Raw genomic sequence first — 15,583 nt, 5'->3', positions numbered from 1 at the left:
CTCTCTCTTTCTCTCTCTCTCTCTCCCCCTTTCTGGTTCTCCTTTCCCCCATCTCTCCCTTCATTCCCTCTCCCCCTCCCCTTCTCTTCCCTTTTCTCCTCTTTCTTTCTATTGTCAAGTATCTTGATTAATAATGCATTTTCCTTCTTTTCTCTCAGACCATCTCCATTGTCCTCTGGGTGACTAGTTACTGTGACAGTGTCCTGCAGCCATATAAATTAAATATACAGAAAAGGAAAAAGAAGAAAAAAGAAACCAACATCCTAATGGTAATAGCTCCATCGAGGATCATTTAAGCTCACCTTGTGTTCATAGAGGAGCTCAGAGTGTTCGGATGTGCTTCTCTCATGGAGCATCTGTCCGAGCGGGTCTCTTTTTCTGGGTTAAATATAGCTCAGGGCACAAGGGGAGATTTCCAACACCCTTGGAAAGTCATAGAACCAAAAGCATAAAGGCAAGATGGAGGCTGGGCTCTAATATAGCAAAGCATTTGATGAAGCCCATCTCCCTTCTCAATTTCCCTCTGAATGTGGAGGGTGCTGCCATGTTTTCCATCGTCCAGACTTTCAAGCCCAGCATCATCCTTAGTTCTTCCCTCAGCCTCACCCTTCTATATCTGATTAGGGTCCAAGTCTGATCAGTTCTTCTTGGCATCCATCTCCTTCTTTCCCCAGTTACATAACAACTCCCTTGTTTTTGGACCAAAAGAATCCTAGTTGATCCCTTGTTCCTAGTTTCCATTTCCAGCCATCCCCCTTAGGGCCTCCAGAATTGCTTTCTTAAAGCATAGAACCAGTCAGCAACTCCCTTCCCTGTTCAGGAGTTGGGCCTTCCTTGGCCTCTACTACCTTTCATGGACCTCTCGATTTGAGCTATTCTTACATAGCCCCCCTACACACTGTCATTCAATAGTTACTTGTATGTGACATTCCACCTCCCATCTCTACCCTTTGCCCAGATCATCTCTTTCCTCCCAGAATATTCTGCCTCTTGGAATCCTGAGTTCTCCTCGAGGTTCAGCTCAGGGACTGCCTCCTATGGCAGCCCTTTCTTAATTTCCTCAGGTATTAGTACCAGCACCATTTATTTTAGGTATTTTTGAATACTTTTGTATTTATCTATATCCCTGTTGCCTTCTACTCCCTGGCTTATAAAATGTAAGCTCCCCAGGGGTGTAGGCGCTTCCGGTCTTCTCTTTATCTTCCCAAGGCCTTGCAGAAAGTCTGTGCCCAAGGCAAGCTTCTTGCTTGGCTCAGGAGGGCACATGGGTGAAATGACAGGACAGTTAGGTGGAGTTGGAAACAATGAGGGGATTGGCCCCACGGGGGCACCGTTATAGAATGAGTGTCAACAGGCATGTATGGGCCAAGGGCTCCCAGCTGTGTGACTCTGGGTAAGTTCCTTAGTCCCCATTGCCTAGCCCTTTCCGCTCTTCTGCCTTGAAACCAATACATAGTATTAATTCTAAGGCAGAAGGTAATGGTTTAAATAAAATTAAAAAAAGAAAAGAAACCAACTTCAGAAAAAGGAGATAGGAAAGACATGGCTCCATTGAAGTTAGTCTGACAAAAGGTGTGGGGTCTTTAGTGGTCTTCAAGCAGAACACGATCATTAGACCTCGGAGATACAAAGACAAAATGAAGACCAGTCTCTGCCATCAAGGAGCTAAATCAAACGCTCCTGGATGATAAGGATATATATGATTATCTGAAGATGGAGAGAGAATGGATAGGCAATATGATCAGAGAGGCCTTCCTATAGGAGGTGACACCTATGCTGAGCCTTCAAGGGAGCCAAATTCTTAGAGAAAGAAAGGTGGAGGGGGCTACATTTCTGCTCCAAACATGGGGATGGGGGGCCCAGAGACAGTAGCTGGAGGTCTGAGTTTGGAGAATAGCTAGGAAGCCAGTCTGGCTAGAATGTTGTTTATGCAAAGGGGAATATTTCTCTGAGATGCATGGAAAGGGCTTTCATTTCCAAGATGAGTTTGTCCGTTATGCTAGGGCAGAGTGAATGTAGCTTCTTGAGCAGCAGTGGGGTGGATAAAGTAGAAGGACCAGGGCTAGGCCTTGGAGAGTAAGGAAGTCCATCTGCTTGTGGCTTGAAGGAAGCCTTGTTTGCTCCAGTGGGCCAGATAGCACAGGCAACTTATTCTCCTCTTGTGTCCCCCCAGCCACCCGTCTTCTCCAGCTTCCAGCGCTATGTAGCTGGGCTTCAGCTGCTGATCTCCAGTGTCCTGGAGAACATCAAAGGGCTCGAGACTCTTCTGGCTGCACTGAAACTTGAAGAATTATCCCTAGAAGACTCTGTGCTTTCACAGGTAAGAGGAGGCCACAGGTGATTCTGGGGTTAAGGCAGACGCCCAGAGGTGCCAGTCCAGCTTAGATGGAGAAAGGACAGCCCAGCCCTTGGCCTTCAGTTGCTCGGGTCTCTCTCTACCTTAGTGCCTTAGATACAAGAGAAAGAGCTGGCCCTGGGGTTTGAGTCAGAGGGCCTGGGTTAAAAAATAAACCCTGTCATTGGGCGACCTTAGTGACAAGAGTGCTCTCAGTTTCTTCATCTGCAAAGTGAGAGGGAGTTCTAAACCTCTCTAAGGTCTCACCTGTCGCAGGACTAGCCAATTAGCTTTAATTTCCCAAACCTGCTGAAGGTTTGCAAAGCACTTTGCACATGTGCTCCCTCCTTAACAAGAGCCCCCTAAATAAGTTATAGACTCCTTGAAACCTATCCACAAACCCCTTGGGGGTCCTTGGACCCTAGATTAGAAACTCCCACTAGAGAAAAACAGTGGCACTGCCTTTGCACATAAGCCTTCAGCCTGGCACTAACCTGATTGCCCAAGTGAAAACAACAATCATAATAGTGGCTGTTGGGTATGTTGCTCCTCGGCCTTTACAAAGTGTTGACATGTTATTTCATTTGAGCCTCACACCAGCCCTGGGAGGTAGGTGCTATTGTGGTATCCCCATTTTGCAGATGAGGAAACTGAGCCAGAGGTTAAGAGCCTTTCCTGGGTCCCACAGCTAGTAAATGTCTGAGGCTAGACTTGATTCTGGTCTTCCTGACTCCAGACCTGGTGCTCTATCCACAGCACCACTTCTTAGCCTTTTCTGGGCATAGAAATGACTGGGCACCAGCTCCCAAGGAACACGGGCATGGCTTCCCAGCATGTGCAGAAAAATGAAGACACGACTAGGCATCTTTTCTGTGTGCCAAGCACCAGGCTATGTCCTGAAAAGATGCCACAGTTTCTGTTCTCAGAGATCTTTTCACCCAACACACAAAAGAGTATCCAGCCATATGGGGACCAAGGGGCCAGGAGTCTTCCAGGTGGGATGGAGGGAAAGGCCCAGGGCCTTCGGCTGCTTCAGTAAATCAGATTAGACTGAGGAGTCACAAGGGTGTAGAGAAATCAAATTTGTACCAAAGTGGGTTTTAAAAAACCTGATCTGATTTCTTCTTTAGTACTGAGCCTAAAGTAATTTGCATAGAAGGCCTGGAAGGGAGCTGTTTGATGTAATGCAATACCTTTGCTTCCTCCTTCCCTCCTTTCCTCCCTTCTTTCTCACTATATAGAGGAAATGTGGGGCTGCCCTTTGTAGTCACAGTTGAGAAAGGAGGCTAATTTGTTTGCATCAGGGGCCCAGGCAGGATGTCGGCCCCTGTCCTTGTCTACCCTGATAGATGGGTATACTGTGGAGGAAGGGGGAATTGCCTCGTTTTACCTCTGAGAACTGGAACCTGGGCAGAGACCCCAGCAGGGCTGCAGGCTGGCTTTGGGTGTGCCGTCTTTGGTCTCTGGTTTTCATGTCCCATCTCTTTCCCCACAAACACGTCCTTTAGAGAAATGGCTAAAAGACGTAGGCCCTGGCTTCAGGGCGAGGGGGCTCCTCAGGGCCGGGGTCAGCCCCTGCGTTTTCCAGAGGAGGAGGAGAATTTCCCTAAGATGTATGCACACATGCCCATGTGCCCCCACACCCGCTCACATTTTGAACCCTAGCCATCTGCCTGCAGAGGCACAGGGGAAGGGGGAAGGCCCTGTTCCTCCCACCTGGAGTCTGCTTCAGGCCTGGACCATCGTCCTCTCCTCCCTCTCTCTGCAGGAGGAGAAGAGGTTCACCAAGACTGTGCATGGGAAAGTGCAAAGCAGTTACCAGCACTCGCTTCAGGAAATCGGGGAGCTGCTGAAAAAGAGACTGGAGACCATGAAGAAGCTCAAAGTGTAACGGGAGAGGCTCAGACTGCGGGAAAGACTCCGGGGCAGGCACTGACCCCCCCACCCCCACTCCCCCGGCCAGCCGAAGCATCGCCCGTCTGACCGCCGCTGCCACCGCCGCTGCCAGAATCCAGAACTTCCTCCTAAAATGCATGAAGGACTTTGATCTTGAATTAATTTTTTTAGGTATTAACTATATACAGATGATTAAATTATTGTACATAAACCGGAAGCCGAGCCCTCCCCTAGGTTTGACCACTTTTTATACATGTTCATTATTAAGCGTATGGCAGCAACCAGAGAAACCCTCCTTTTCTTCCTTTCCATCTCCAGAAACTTCTGGGGGTTTTTAGAAGCAGCAATAGCAATTCAGAAATAAAAGCCTCCGCCCCAGAGCCGTCGGACAACCCTCCCTGCACAGGGAGAGAATGGGGGTCTGGCCCTTGCCTTAGAAACAGCAGAAAACAGAGAGGTCTCTGTTTGCCTCGGAACCGTCCCTCTTCCCCCCGGAGCAGCAGCTCAGCCTCGGACCCGAGCTTCCCACAGGGGGCGGACAAAGGAGCCTCCGCCTCTGCCGTGCAGGTATGTCCCTGGTGACGGTGCCCAGCCGGCCGGGCACGAGAGGGAGGGCCAGGAGCTCGCCACACCATCCTCCGGGGCCTGCCTCTGACATCCGAACCGGGGAGAGGGAGGCCGAGCGAGCAGCTGTCCAGGGCAGACAGAGAAGTCTGGATGATGTCCAAGCCCAAGCTCTCGTCCGTACGATTGGGAATGATGGGAATCAATGTTTGAAAGCAAGAGAGATGACGTCCCTAATTTATGCAGTGATGTCTTCAGTCATATACTACAATCAGTTTATGAATTAAAAAACCACAGGTGCTTGAAACGAAGCCTTCGTGCTCGGGGGCCTTTACGGTGGGCGGGGAGGGCAGGGAGCGGCTGGAGCCCCGGCCACCTTCGGAGGCCGTGCCCTCGGCGTGCCCCTTCCCCTGCTCGGGCACTGGGTGGGGGGGGGGGCCTGGGGCTGGGTTCTTTCTTGACCCTCAGTACATGCAGAGTCGGCTACTCTTTAAAATCAAATTACTACATCTTTTTCGCTGATGAATTTTGACCATATTTTTTTTTATTTCTTGGAAAGGTTGAAAATAAAAAAATCTTCCTATGCAAACCACTAGCTTTTTGGCCCCCTGGCTTCAAGGGACTCTTGAGGCTTTCAGAAATCTGGGATCTGGCCTAGAGTAATTGATTCTCCTATTTAAACTTGGAAGGAAGTTGAAAAGGATCACAACCCCCTCCTCCAAAAAGACTTGTTGGCAACGTTGAGAAGTTTTGATTAGAAACGCCGATGGTCCGTCTTCCCCGACGTGGTCGCCAAAGGAAGGACGAAGACCGAATATTCAAATCATTGTGGACTTGGCCGCGGTTTGGCTCCAGTCTCCAGCCTTTTGGAGGGGGTGTTGTGGGTGTGGGTGGGTGTGTGTCTGTGTCCGTGTGTGTGCCGAAGTGAGACTTTCCTTGACCATCTCGAAATGTACTGTATATAGAAATACCCTTTGAAAGATTCGACTGACCTCAGTCCATTGAGCATGCACGGGGTTGGGGAAGCTTGGCCTCAGTCCTTGGGGGCACCTCGCGATTCCTTTGGTCTCTCCAGCCAATCTCTGCTTCCTGGTGGCAGTCATCCCCTTCCTCTGTCCCACCCCCCCAATGGTTTAGTGTCAAATAATGTTATTGGGGCGGGGGACGATTGTTACTTCCTTTGTTTCTTGTTGACTTTTGTATTCATGGTAGCATTGAAATCAAATTCCACCTCTTACATCTTGCGATGTCTTTATATAAAAAAAAAAAAACTAAAACAAAAAACTAAATTGTGTGCAGAAATGGCCAATATCTTGTTGATCTAGTCTTTTGGAAACTTTGTCACACCCTATAAATTGTGTACAGTTAAAAAAATATATCTATATATCTATATATTCTTACACGAGTAAAGAAGCACCCTCTCCAACATGCAATGGATGTCATTTGGTATTTGACGAGGAATCTCAAAAATCCCTTGCTGCTGCTCTTTTTTTGTTTGAGTTCTTTTTGTTTGGGGGCTTGGGGTTTGGGGGCTTGTTTGGGTTTTTTTTAGCGTGCTGAATTGAAATTGAAAGACAAGGGAAGGTGTGGAAGAGACTAGACAAGCGAACGAGACTGCCGTCTACAGCCTGAAAAGGGACTGGCTTGCTTCCACCGGCATCTCGTGAGCGGAGATCCATCCTCTGGGACTCGGGTGAAGGCAAGGGAGGACGCGCGCCGGGGAGTCACACCCGTGCTCCAGAACGCCCAGACTTGTGTCTGTGGGACCGGCGTGGGGCACCTGCTCGCGGCCCCCGTCACTCGCGCCTCTTTCCTTGATTTTAACTTCAAATTGTTCATTTCCATTTTGCAATCATTATGTTCAATCAGAATTTGTCTTTTATTTTAAACACCTATGGGGATTTATTGTACCCGCAGCTTTGTTCACTCGACTCTCCTGAATTATCTGGTGTAATTTATGAATGTGGAAGGGCCTGTATTTGTCCTTCTTCAGAATTAAGTGATGTGGACACAGCAGACCTGCTTTAAACTGGATGGGTTTAATTTATATAAAAGATAGTTTCATTACAAGTTAGCCTTTCTGCCTGGTTCCTGTCGTTCCTCTCTGTAGGCACCCCCTACCGTTGTTTGGCCTGACATTGGTTCTGGGTTCAGGGCAAAAAAGTTTTTTGGGGAGGGGGGCCTAGATATGAGAGGTCTTGAGTTCAAATCTGGCCTCAGACACTTCCTCACTGTGTGACCCTGGGCAAGTCACCTAAGTCCCACGGCCTAGCCCTTGCCACTCTTCTGCCTTGGAACCAATACATAGTAGTGATTTTAAGATGGAAGGGAAGGGTTTTTAAAAAAAAGAGGGTTTTGAATTTCAGCTTATTTTTCTAAGAGAATCAGTCTTTTAAAAAATATAATATTAATAATAAGGATAGGCCCAGGGCCATCTCTCTCTGAACCACAGTGACAAAAAGAAGAGACTAAGATCATGACACAGTAGACCTAGCCTTAAAGCTACAGAAATCCCATGGCGCCCCGGCCCTGGTTCCCACTTGTGCTAGCCATGCACCCTTAGCCAGGGGAAAGCTCTGGGTCCTGAGGAGCCCCAGGTCCAGTCTATTGTGGTGGAGGAAATGCCCACAACGGGTATCTTCTACACAACACAAGATTAGACAAAAGGAGGAGGAGGGTGACAGTTGGCATCTGTAAAACCACAGATCCTTTCTGTATTAATGGAAGCTCCCTGTTTCTAGAATGCTTTTCAGGTCCACAGAGCTGCTCACAATAGTTCTGTGAGAGGGAGGAATGTGTGTGTGAAAAGCATCCCCATTTTACAGATGACAAAATGGAGGCTTCGAGGATTTCAGGGTTCTTGGGACCAGGCTCAAGGAGCACTGGGCCATAGCTTCAGCCATGTGGTTGGTGCCAGTGAAATCAAAGGGCCTGGGTTCAAATATTGCCTCTGCCACTTAAAAGTAAAAATGAGGGAATCAGACTCCTGTGAGGGCCCTTTCAGCTCTAACCCCTGTGACCATCCAGCCGAGGTTCCCTTCTGCCCTATTACTTGCATGATTCAGCACTGAATATCAGTCACTGGGGGCACCCTCATGGTCATCGGGAAAGAGGCAATCTCACTCCTGCCTGCCCTTGGGCCAGGCTTGGGACAAGCCGTTGAACCAGCCTCTACTTAGCCATCTTTTAGACTCAAAGCTGGATGGGACTTTGGACTTTGCAGGATGGAAGGAGGATGGGAGGTCAGGGGCCAGGTCGCAGCCACAGCGCCGTCTTACCTGGGCCTCGGCTTCCCAGCTCTTCTGAGATAATGCTTGCAATGCCTCTAGGCGGGCAGGCACAGAGAAAGCGCTCTTGTCCGTTTGGGGCATGTAGGTAAGATGACAAGCATCCACGGGAGGGGCGGATTTGGATGTTTCCCGCAGTGCTCATCACTGGGTCTGCCCATTCTGGGAGAGGATCCACCTGCTTGGGAGTTGGAGGGCTTCCTTGTTTACTCCCGACATCACGAGGGCCCAGGTAGAACCCCTGGGCTCCCCCAGCCATGCACCAGCCCACTTTCTTGGTTTTTCTTTTGGGACATTTCCCTGGTAACAGCCTTTGCTCCTGTTCTCCATGGTTCCTTGTATTCTAGCCTACTTATCATACTCCCTGCCCCATCGCCCTTGGCCCTCTATGGGAGACATTCCAAACGTAATGGGACAGATGGATGTGCTCTGCGGCTCACCATTCTATAGAAGGAATTTGTTGTCAGGGAAGGAGCTCTGCATTTCCTGATGGCAATCTAGTTCACTTTCTTTCATCTGCTTAATTCTGGACCCAACTCAGCCTTGTGAACTGTTTGTCCCAGTTATAGAGGTCTCGCTTTCTGTCTCTACTGGAGAAGGAAATGGCAAACCACAGAAAAACCCATGGATGGTATTAAAATGTTAAGAGATAGGACATTGGAAGATAAGTCCATTGTGTTGTGGTCCACAGAGCCACACAGAGTTGGGCACAACTGAATGAACAAACTATATTATCAATCTATCCATCTATGTGTCTGTCTAACCATCTATCCATCCATTAGTGCCTCTTTGTCCATCCATCCATCTATATATCCATCTATCCATCCATCCATCCATCCACCAGTCTGCCTATCTATCCATCTAATCATCTGCCCATCTGTCTTTTCAATCTATTTCCTATCACCTTCCATTTCTATATCTAAAATCTACCTCCTAGTCTGCCTTTCTGTCTCCTTTCTAATCAGTCTGTCTTGACTGACAGTATCTCCAGGTTGCCCATCTGTGTCATCGCCTGGGCAGTAAACATCCTTCTTCCCCGTGGATGGTCGCCAGACTCCTTTGCGTGGTCCAGGCTCTCTTCCAGGTGGCTTGGCCGCATCCTGACAGCATCCCAGCTGCATCTGGAGGATCTCACTGACTCCAGAGTTCTCAAGTCACTCGTTCTCACAGGACAAGAGGAATAAACAGACCGACTCAGAGCAGGGAAGCACCTTACCCAGAGTCAGCCAAGTAACAAGTCGCAGAGCTAATCTTCAAAACCAAATGCAATGGCTCCCAATCCAAGGGGTGCTAAAATATCCTTTTTACAAGGGTTTCTTTTTTCAGACCAACCATAGACTTTTGGGGGGATCATGAGATGGAGTTTTTCACTTGGGCTCCATGAATTTATTTTTTGTTTCTGTTTAATCTTTTTTTTTTAATAACTGCATTTCAATATCATTGGTTTTCTTGGTAATCGCCTATATTTATGCACTTAAAAAAACCATGATTCTGAGAAGGGGTTCATAGATTCCCCAGCCTGCTGCCCAAGAGGTCCAGGACAAGAGCAGAATGAAGAATCCTTCCATATCCTAGTTCACCTTCTGTAGCCCCCTCAGTTTAGCAGTTGTGTTGTCGTGGCCAAGTGAGGAAAAACCCCTGTTCAGATCCCTCTTCTGTCACTGGCAAGTCATGCTATCTCAGAGCTTCAGTGGCCCCATCTATAAAATGGTGATCTTTCCTATAATCATCTCTCAGGTTTATTAAGAGGTGGCTAAGTGTCCTAGTGATAGAGGGATGGGCCTGGGGACAGGAAGACCAGAATTTGATTCCTGCCTCAGAAACTTAGGAGCTGTGTGACCCTGAGCAAGTCACTTAACCTCTGCCTCAGTTTCCTCATCTGTAAAGCGGGGATCATCATAGAGCACCTACTGTCATCGGATCAGATAATATGTAAAACACATCAAACTTTAAAACATCCTATAAATGCTTGCTATGTTGATGATGATCAAATGAGAAAGTTGATGATTTGCAAACTTTTTTTTAAACCCTTCTGTCTTAGCATGAACTCTTAAGACAGAAGGGTAAGGGCTAGGCCATGTCCTGTTACTCTCCTGCTTGAAAATTCTTGGGCGCCTTCCTATCACCTATTTATTCTTGGAATGAATGAATGAATGAATGAATGAATATCCTCCAATCCCCACTTCCAAGCTTATCTGCTCCTTTTCCCACACCTTGTAGCCAGTCTGGCCTCCCTTCCAGAGCTCCTCGGTACCCCGAATGCCCTCTCTCTTGGCTCTGCCCTGCATGCTTAGATTCCTCCACCGTGGAGTGGCCTCCTCCTGAAGGAGAGGAGGCAGGGAGACCCCTCTGCCCGAGTTCAAACCCAGCCTCAGACACTTAGCAGCTGGGTGATGCTGGGCAAGTCCCTTAACTGCATTTGCCCCGGTTTCCTCTTCTGTAAAACAGCAAAACCATTCTGGGGTCTCTGCCAAGAAAACCCCCAACGGGCTCATGAAGAGTCAGATACGACAGAACAACAGCAAAAAAAGGAAGTAGATGCCCCCCTCCCCCTCCCTAAGTACTCAGTTTCTTTCAATGAGCACAGATAACCCGGATCCGGTTCTATATCCCAACCTTCCTCCAGTTTGGATTCCTGACTGAAGGCAAGAAGTGTGTGTGCTGGGGGTGGGGGTTGGTCCTGCCTTTATATCCCCAGCTCCTGGAGTCCAATCCCTCCATTTACAGAGCAGGAAACTGAAGCACAGATATACCAGAGCTCCTTCAGCTATTAGAGATCAGAGAAGGGATTTGAACCCAGAACCTCCCATCTCTAGGTCTGGCTCTTTATCCACTGGGCCTCCCAGAAGCTCCCAAGGGGAAGGAGCCCATTTTGAGCTGACTTTATGTCCTGGTTTCATTGGCTCTCCTCGGAAGGGAAGATGAAATCCTGGGGAGCATCTCAGATCCCGCATGCTGAAAGGAGGCCTCTAACACCTCTGCAGGAACCATGAAAAAGCCATTTCTGCTGGGCTCGCAGGCCCCAGAGCTGGGCTCACTGCTCCCTGGGGGGATTCGGCCTCGGTTTCCTTATCTGTCAAATGAAGGGGCAAGACTAGAGGCCCAGGGCAGCCCTTTCCTGCTGCACGCTTACACTCCGGATAAAAGCACTTATTACACTTGCTAGGTTCTGGGGTCTGCGCCAAGCGCTTTACGACGATCGCATCTGGTCCTCACAAGAACCCTGGGAGGGAGGTGCTAGCATTCATTTTATTTTGAGATATTTTTACAGTTGGATAAACTGAGGCAAACAAGGTGAAGTGATCTGCTCGTTTGCCATTTCCTTCTCCAGCTCGTTTGACGGATGAGGAAACCGAGGCAAATCAGGTGATGTGACTTGCCTACAGTCACACAGCTAGTGTCAGGTCACATTTGAACTCGGGCTCCCAACGCCAGGCCTGGCTTCTTGTGCACTCTTGTCTTCGGATGCCTCCTCCATGAGGATTTAAAAAAAGAACAAACCATTTCCAATAAGATCTGATGGACTGAAGCAGTCAACTAACCTGTGGGTTCATCCTGTCTACCCCGCCCCCCCTCCCATGTGGCTCTGCCACGCCTCCCTGACAGAGGCCCCAAGGCTTCTCCTTCACTCATCCTGGGGGTGGGAGTCGGTCCCCAGTGTGGAAACCCCTCTGCAGATACGCACTAGTGACCCGGGACCCAAGATTTAAAGGCAGAAGGCTCTCCAGGCCAATCCTCTCATCTCACCAACGAAGAAACAGGGGGCTGGACAGGTGCCTTGCCCGAGTGCAGAGGCCATATTTGAACCCGGGGCCCCCCAATCCAGGAGTCCTCTCTGCTGGGAGGCTCCCCAGCTAATGAGGAAGCACTTCTCTTTCATGAATAATGGGCAGGCGCTGGTTCAGGCAGTGAGAAAATATATTGTTCTGCAGCAATGGCTCATAGAAAACAGTGTGGTCCATTCTTGGCTTCCCCACAGTTTCAGGAGCTCCCACGATGACCCCATCCTCCTCGGTCACTCCACAGAACGAGGGATGCCCCACCCAGGCCAGTGAGGGAAAGACGGGCTGTGGATCGGGACCCGTTTCTAACCAAGAGGATGCCCGTTGCTCTCAATTGCTACAAGAGGCAGGGGCAGGGGAGAGGGGATGGCAGAAATGGGAGCTGAGGGTCTGGGGGATCCCCAGACAGCAAGAGGAAGAGGGAAAGCCCCGGAGGAGGAATCCATCTGCTGAGAGAAGGGGCTGGTGGTGGGTGGGGGGCTTCCAAACCAGAACATGGAGACTCTGAATGGTTGAAGAGAAACACACTCTGAGGGGCCCGAGCAGCAGATGCTTTATTTTAGGCCTTAGCACCAAGTCTTCTTTTAGGACTTCTCCCCAGCGTCACCATGGAGGGCAGGGGGAGGCATTTGAGCGTGTCTGGGTCCTTCCTGTTCCCATCCCCTGCCCCCGGGGGATCTTCCGGGCCCAGGATCCTCCTCAGAGCTCCTCTCTCCCCGCCGCTCCCTTCTTCTGAAAGGCCGTGAGGATGTTCAGGGTCTTCTGGAGCTCCCCCTTCTTCCCCTCGCTCATCTTGTTCTTCTCGATGAGCTTCGTGAGCCTGGCTGTCTCTGCGGCCGCGAAGCCCTCCCCCTGGTCCAGGATCTTCCCCATGATCTTCAGGTACTGCTCGGCCCACTTCTTCTCGGCTTCTTTGACATTGGCCAGGCCGGCCTGGCCTTGCTCTATCAGGGCCCGGCGTTCCTCTGCCCCTGTAGTGCTCAGAAACTGGGCAGCCAGGGTGTCATAGGTCAGCAGGCATCCAGGCATGCCCAGGTAGATGCCCTGGCCCTTCAGCCAGCGTTGGATGGCGCCCACCTTCACCGGCCCCTGGTAGAGCACTGGGTTCTCAAAGTCCCCATCCTGGAAGAGGTAGAAGATGGGGTATTTGTCTTTGCTGAGCTTGTACTTCTCACTGAGTTCGAGGTTCAGCTTGTCACCGTAATCTGTGAACAGAAACCAGCAGTGAGGGGCAAGGCTTAGGGAGAGGTATGGGGGCCCCTAGAGTAGGGACCCCAAAAGGACAGGGAGAAGAGGTGGGGGAGAGAGAGAGAGAAGGAGGGAGGGCAATGGGGAGGGTGGGGAAGAGAGAGAGACAGAGAGGGAGAGACAGGGAGAGAGGGAGGGTGTTAGTGAGAGAGACAGGAAGAAAGAAGAAGAGAGAGAGAGGGACAGAGAAAGAAAGAAAGAGAAAGAGAGAGAGGTGGAGGGAGAGGGAATGATGGAGGGTAGGAGTGAGAGACAGACAGGCAGAAAGAGAGAGAAGGGGAAGGAAAGAGAGAAAGAGAAAGACAGAGTCAGAGAGGGAGAGAGACTCAGAGACAGACACCTGGCTGTGGTAGGCCCCAAGGAACAGAAAGAGAAAGCCACCTCCGTCGCTCAATTTGGCCAAATGTTACTAGACGCCATGGCCTGCCTTCTCCCCCTCCGAGCTTGCTTCCCTGCCTTCTTGGCCCCCCATACCTGAGATCCCCACCTCCCCGATCAGGAGGTCCTCACTGGAGGCCAAGCTCTCAGCCAGAGCTTTGAACTGGTCCTGCTTCTCTCCATAAGGGTACTGGGTGTCGAACTTCACCAGGACGTATTTGCTCTTGGGGATGACCTGGAGGAGGGAAGATGGGAGCTGGCCTAGGCGTGTGTCCGTGGGAGGCCCTTTGGGGATCTCTTCCCTCATCCTCCCCTCGGCACCCTCCCTAGCTCACTCTGGTTTTGTCCCAGGCTAGAGCCTGGAGAGAGCTGGAATGTTTGAGAGTGTCAGCCCTGGATTTGAATCCTCCTTCTGATCGATGACTTTGGCCTCGTCTGTAAAACAGGGGGGTTCACTAGACAGCTCCTGAGGTCCCTCTAGACCTAGCCTAGTATCCCATTTTACAGAATCTGAGATAAAGGCCTGGATCTCAGGTCCTTCAACCTGTTTATTTTATAGCTAAGGAAATGGAAACCTTGGGAAAATGAAATGACTTGCCTAAGATCACACAGGCAGGAAGAAGCAGAGGCAGGTCTTGAACTCGGGTCCCTGGGCTTAAAATCTAGTGCTCTTTCCATTAGGCTCATTGCAATGGGGGAGTATTTCATTCTTTGTACTTTGTACCCTGTGGCTGCACATAATAAAGGTTGATTGTTGGCCTTAAACAGAGTTCTGCTGTCAGGAGGGCATCGGAGGGTCCTCAGAGGCCATCTCCGAAATCAAGCGACTGGCAAGGCCCCAGGTGTAGGCAAGCATGTGGCAGGATTTGAACCCAGGGCCTCAGACTCCAGAGCCAGTCAGCAGCCTTTCTGCTGCAGCATGAGAAGCCAGGCCTGACCACGGAAGGAGGGAGGACCAGAGAGCACCCTGACCAGGCATCCCCGGGGCCAGAGAGAGGCTCCAGCTCTGATGAGAGGGAGGAAATGGAGCAGGAGTGAGCCTCCTGGCCCATCTGGGGCCCGAAACTGCACTGGCTGCAGGCTGCAAGGGGCCTCGGAGTCCCCAGTAAGCTCTGGGGTTCCTCCCAGCCCGGTAGTCCCATCCCCACGCCGAGTAGGGGCTTTAACAGTCCCCCTCCCCCCACCACGTGGTCCAAGCCTACCCCATCCGCCCCTCCCCCAGCAGGATGCGCCCGGACTCGGCTCCCACTTGGCCCCCAGGGATTGGCCCCCATGCGAGGCCCCGCCCACCGGCTCAGCGGGAGCGGGAGGGGCGTCCCAGGACTAACAAGAAATGATTCGGAGGGGGTTGGGGGGGGGAAGGGGTGATTCAACCTGCTCCGCCCGCCATCCCCCGGCCCGGCTACCTTGTAGAAGGTGACGGTGTCCAGGGGCAGCGCGCCCTTGGTGTGCAGGCCGCGGCTGGCCGGCGGGGAGCCCAGCAGCAGCACCAGTAGCAGCAGCAGCGCCCGCCCCCAGCCGGGGAACCCGCCGCCGCCGGACCCCGCCGCAGCCATCACGCACGCCCCCTGCACGAGAACAGCCGCCGGTACCAGCAGAAGCCGCCGACTCCAGGCCACGGGGGCGGGGAGGGTCACGTGGCGCCCCGCCCCCGCTCCTAGGGGGAGGGGCAGTGCCGGCCCAGCCTGGACCCAAGGGTGGGGATGGGGAAGGGGAAGGGGAAGAGGGGAGGGAACAGCCGCCGGGCCTGGAGAGGGCGGGGCGGGGGAGGAGCAAGCTGAGCAGCCTGGAGAGGGTGTGGGGGAGGAGTCTAAAGAGGGAGGGGGAGGAGCAGCCGGGTGCGAGAGGGAGAGCGGCTTGAGGGAGTCTGAAGTCCCGCCCCGTCATTCTACGGAAGGGAGCACCGAGGTCCAGGGCCTAGCCGAAGCCCACGCTGGTGGCTGCCTGGTTCCCGGACCCGGGATTTGGTCTAGCTCTCGGGGGCAGCTGCCAGCTCTCTGGCTCTCCTCGCCTTCGTACCAGTCTTCATTCTGACCTAGAAGAATTCCACTGCCCAGCCAGTCAGGCCACAACTGGCCCAGCTCTGCCCAGGC

General features: G+C 51.4%; 2 protein-coding genes across 2 annotated transcripts in view; one reads left to right on the top strand and one right to left on the bottom strand.

Moving 5' to 3' along the window:
* NAA25 (N-alpha-acetyltransferase 25, NatB auxiliary subunit) overlaps positions 1–6,865 on the top strand; it is a 55,047-nt gene extending 48,182 nt beyond the window's left edge. The window contains exons 22-25 of the mRNA XM_044673618.1: positions 159–269; positions 2,174–2,320; positions 4,104–5,092; positions 5,355–6,865. Of these exons, the coding sequence (XP_044529553.1) occupies positions 159–269; positions 2,174–2,320; positions 4,104–4,226 (381 nt within the window). The 3' untranslated portion in view covers positions 4,227–5,092; positions 5,355–6,865. The remainder of the gene's footprint in view (positions 1–158; positions 270–2,173; positions 2,321–4,103; positions 5,093–5,354) is intronic.
* A 5,117-nt stretch (positions 6,866–11,982) lies between these two features.
* Positions 11,983–15,097, bottom strand: ERP29 (endoplasmic reticulum protein 29). Its single transcript, XM_044658793.1, has 3 exons — positions 14,897–15,097; positions 13,587–13,725; positions 11,983–13,069 (listed from the first exon to the last, which is right to left on the bottom strand). The coding sequence occupies exons 1-3, from the start codon at positions 15,044–15,046 to the stop codon at positions 12,564–12,566; spliced, it is 795 nt and encodes a 264-aa protein (XP_044514728.1). The 5' UTR covers positions 15,047–15,097; the 3' UTR covers positions 11,983–12,563.
* Positions 15,098–15,583: the final 486 nt, after the last annotated feature.

This window comes from Gracilinanus agilis, chromosome 1 (genome assembly GCF_016433145.1).
Source record: "Gracilinanus agilis isolate LMUSP501 chromosome 1, AgileGrace, whole genome shotgun sequence".
Taxonomy (NCBI): domain Eukaryota; kingdom Metazoa; phylum Chordata; class Mammalia; order Didelphimorphia; family Didelphidae; genus Gracilinanus; species Gracilinanus agilis.
Note: the sequence above shows the minus strand (reverse complement) of the source record. Positions and strands in the feature narration are given on the sequence as shown.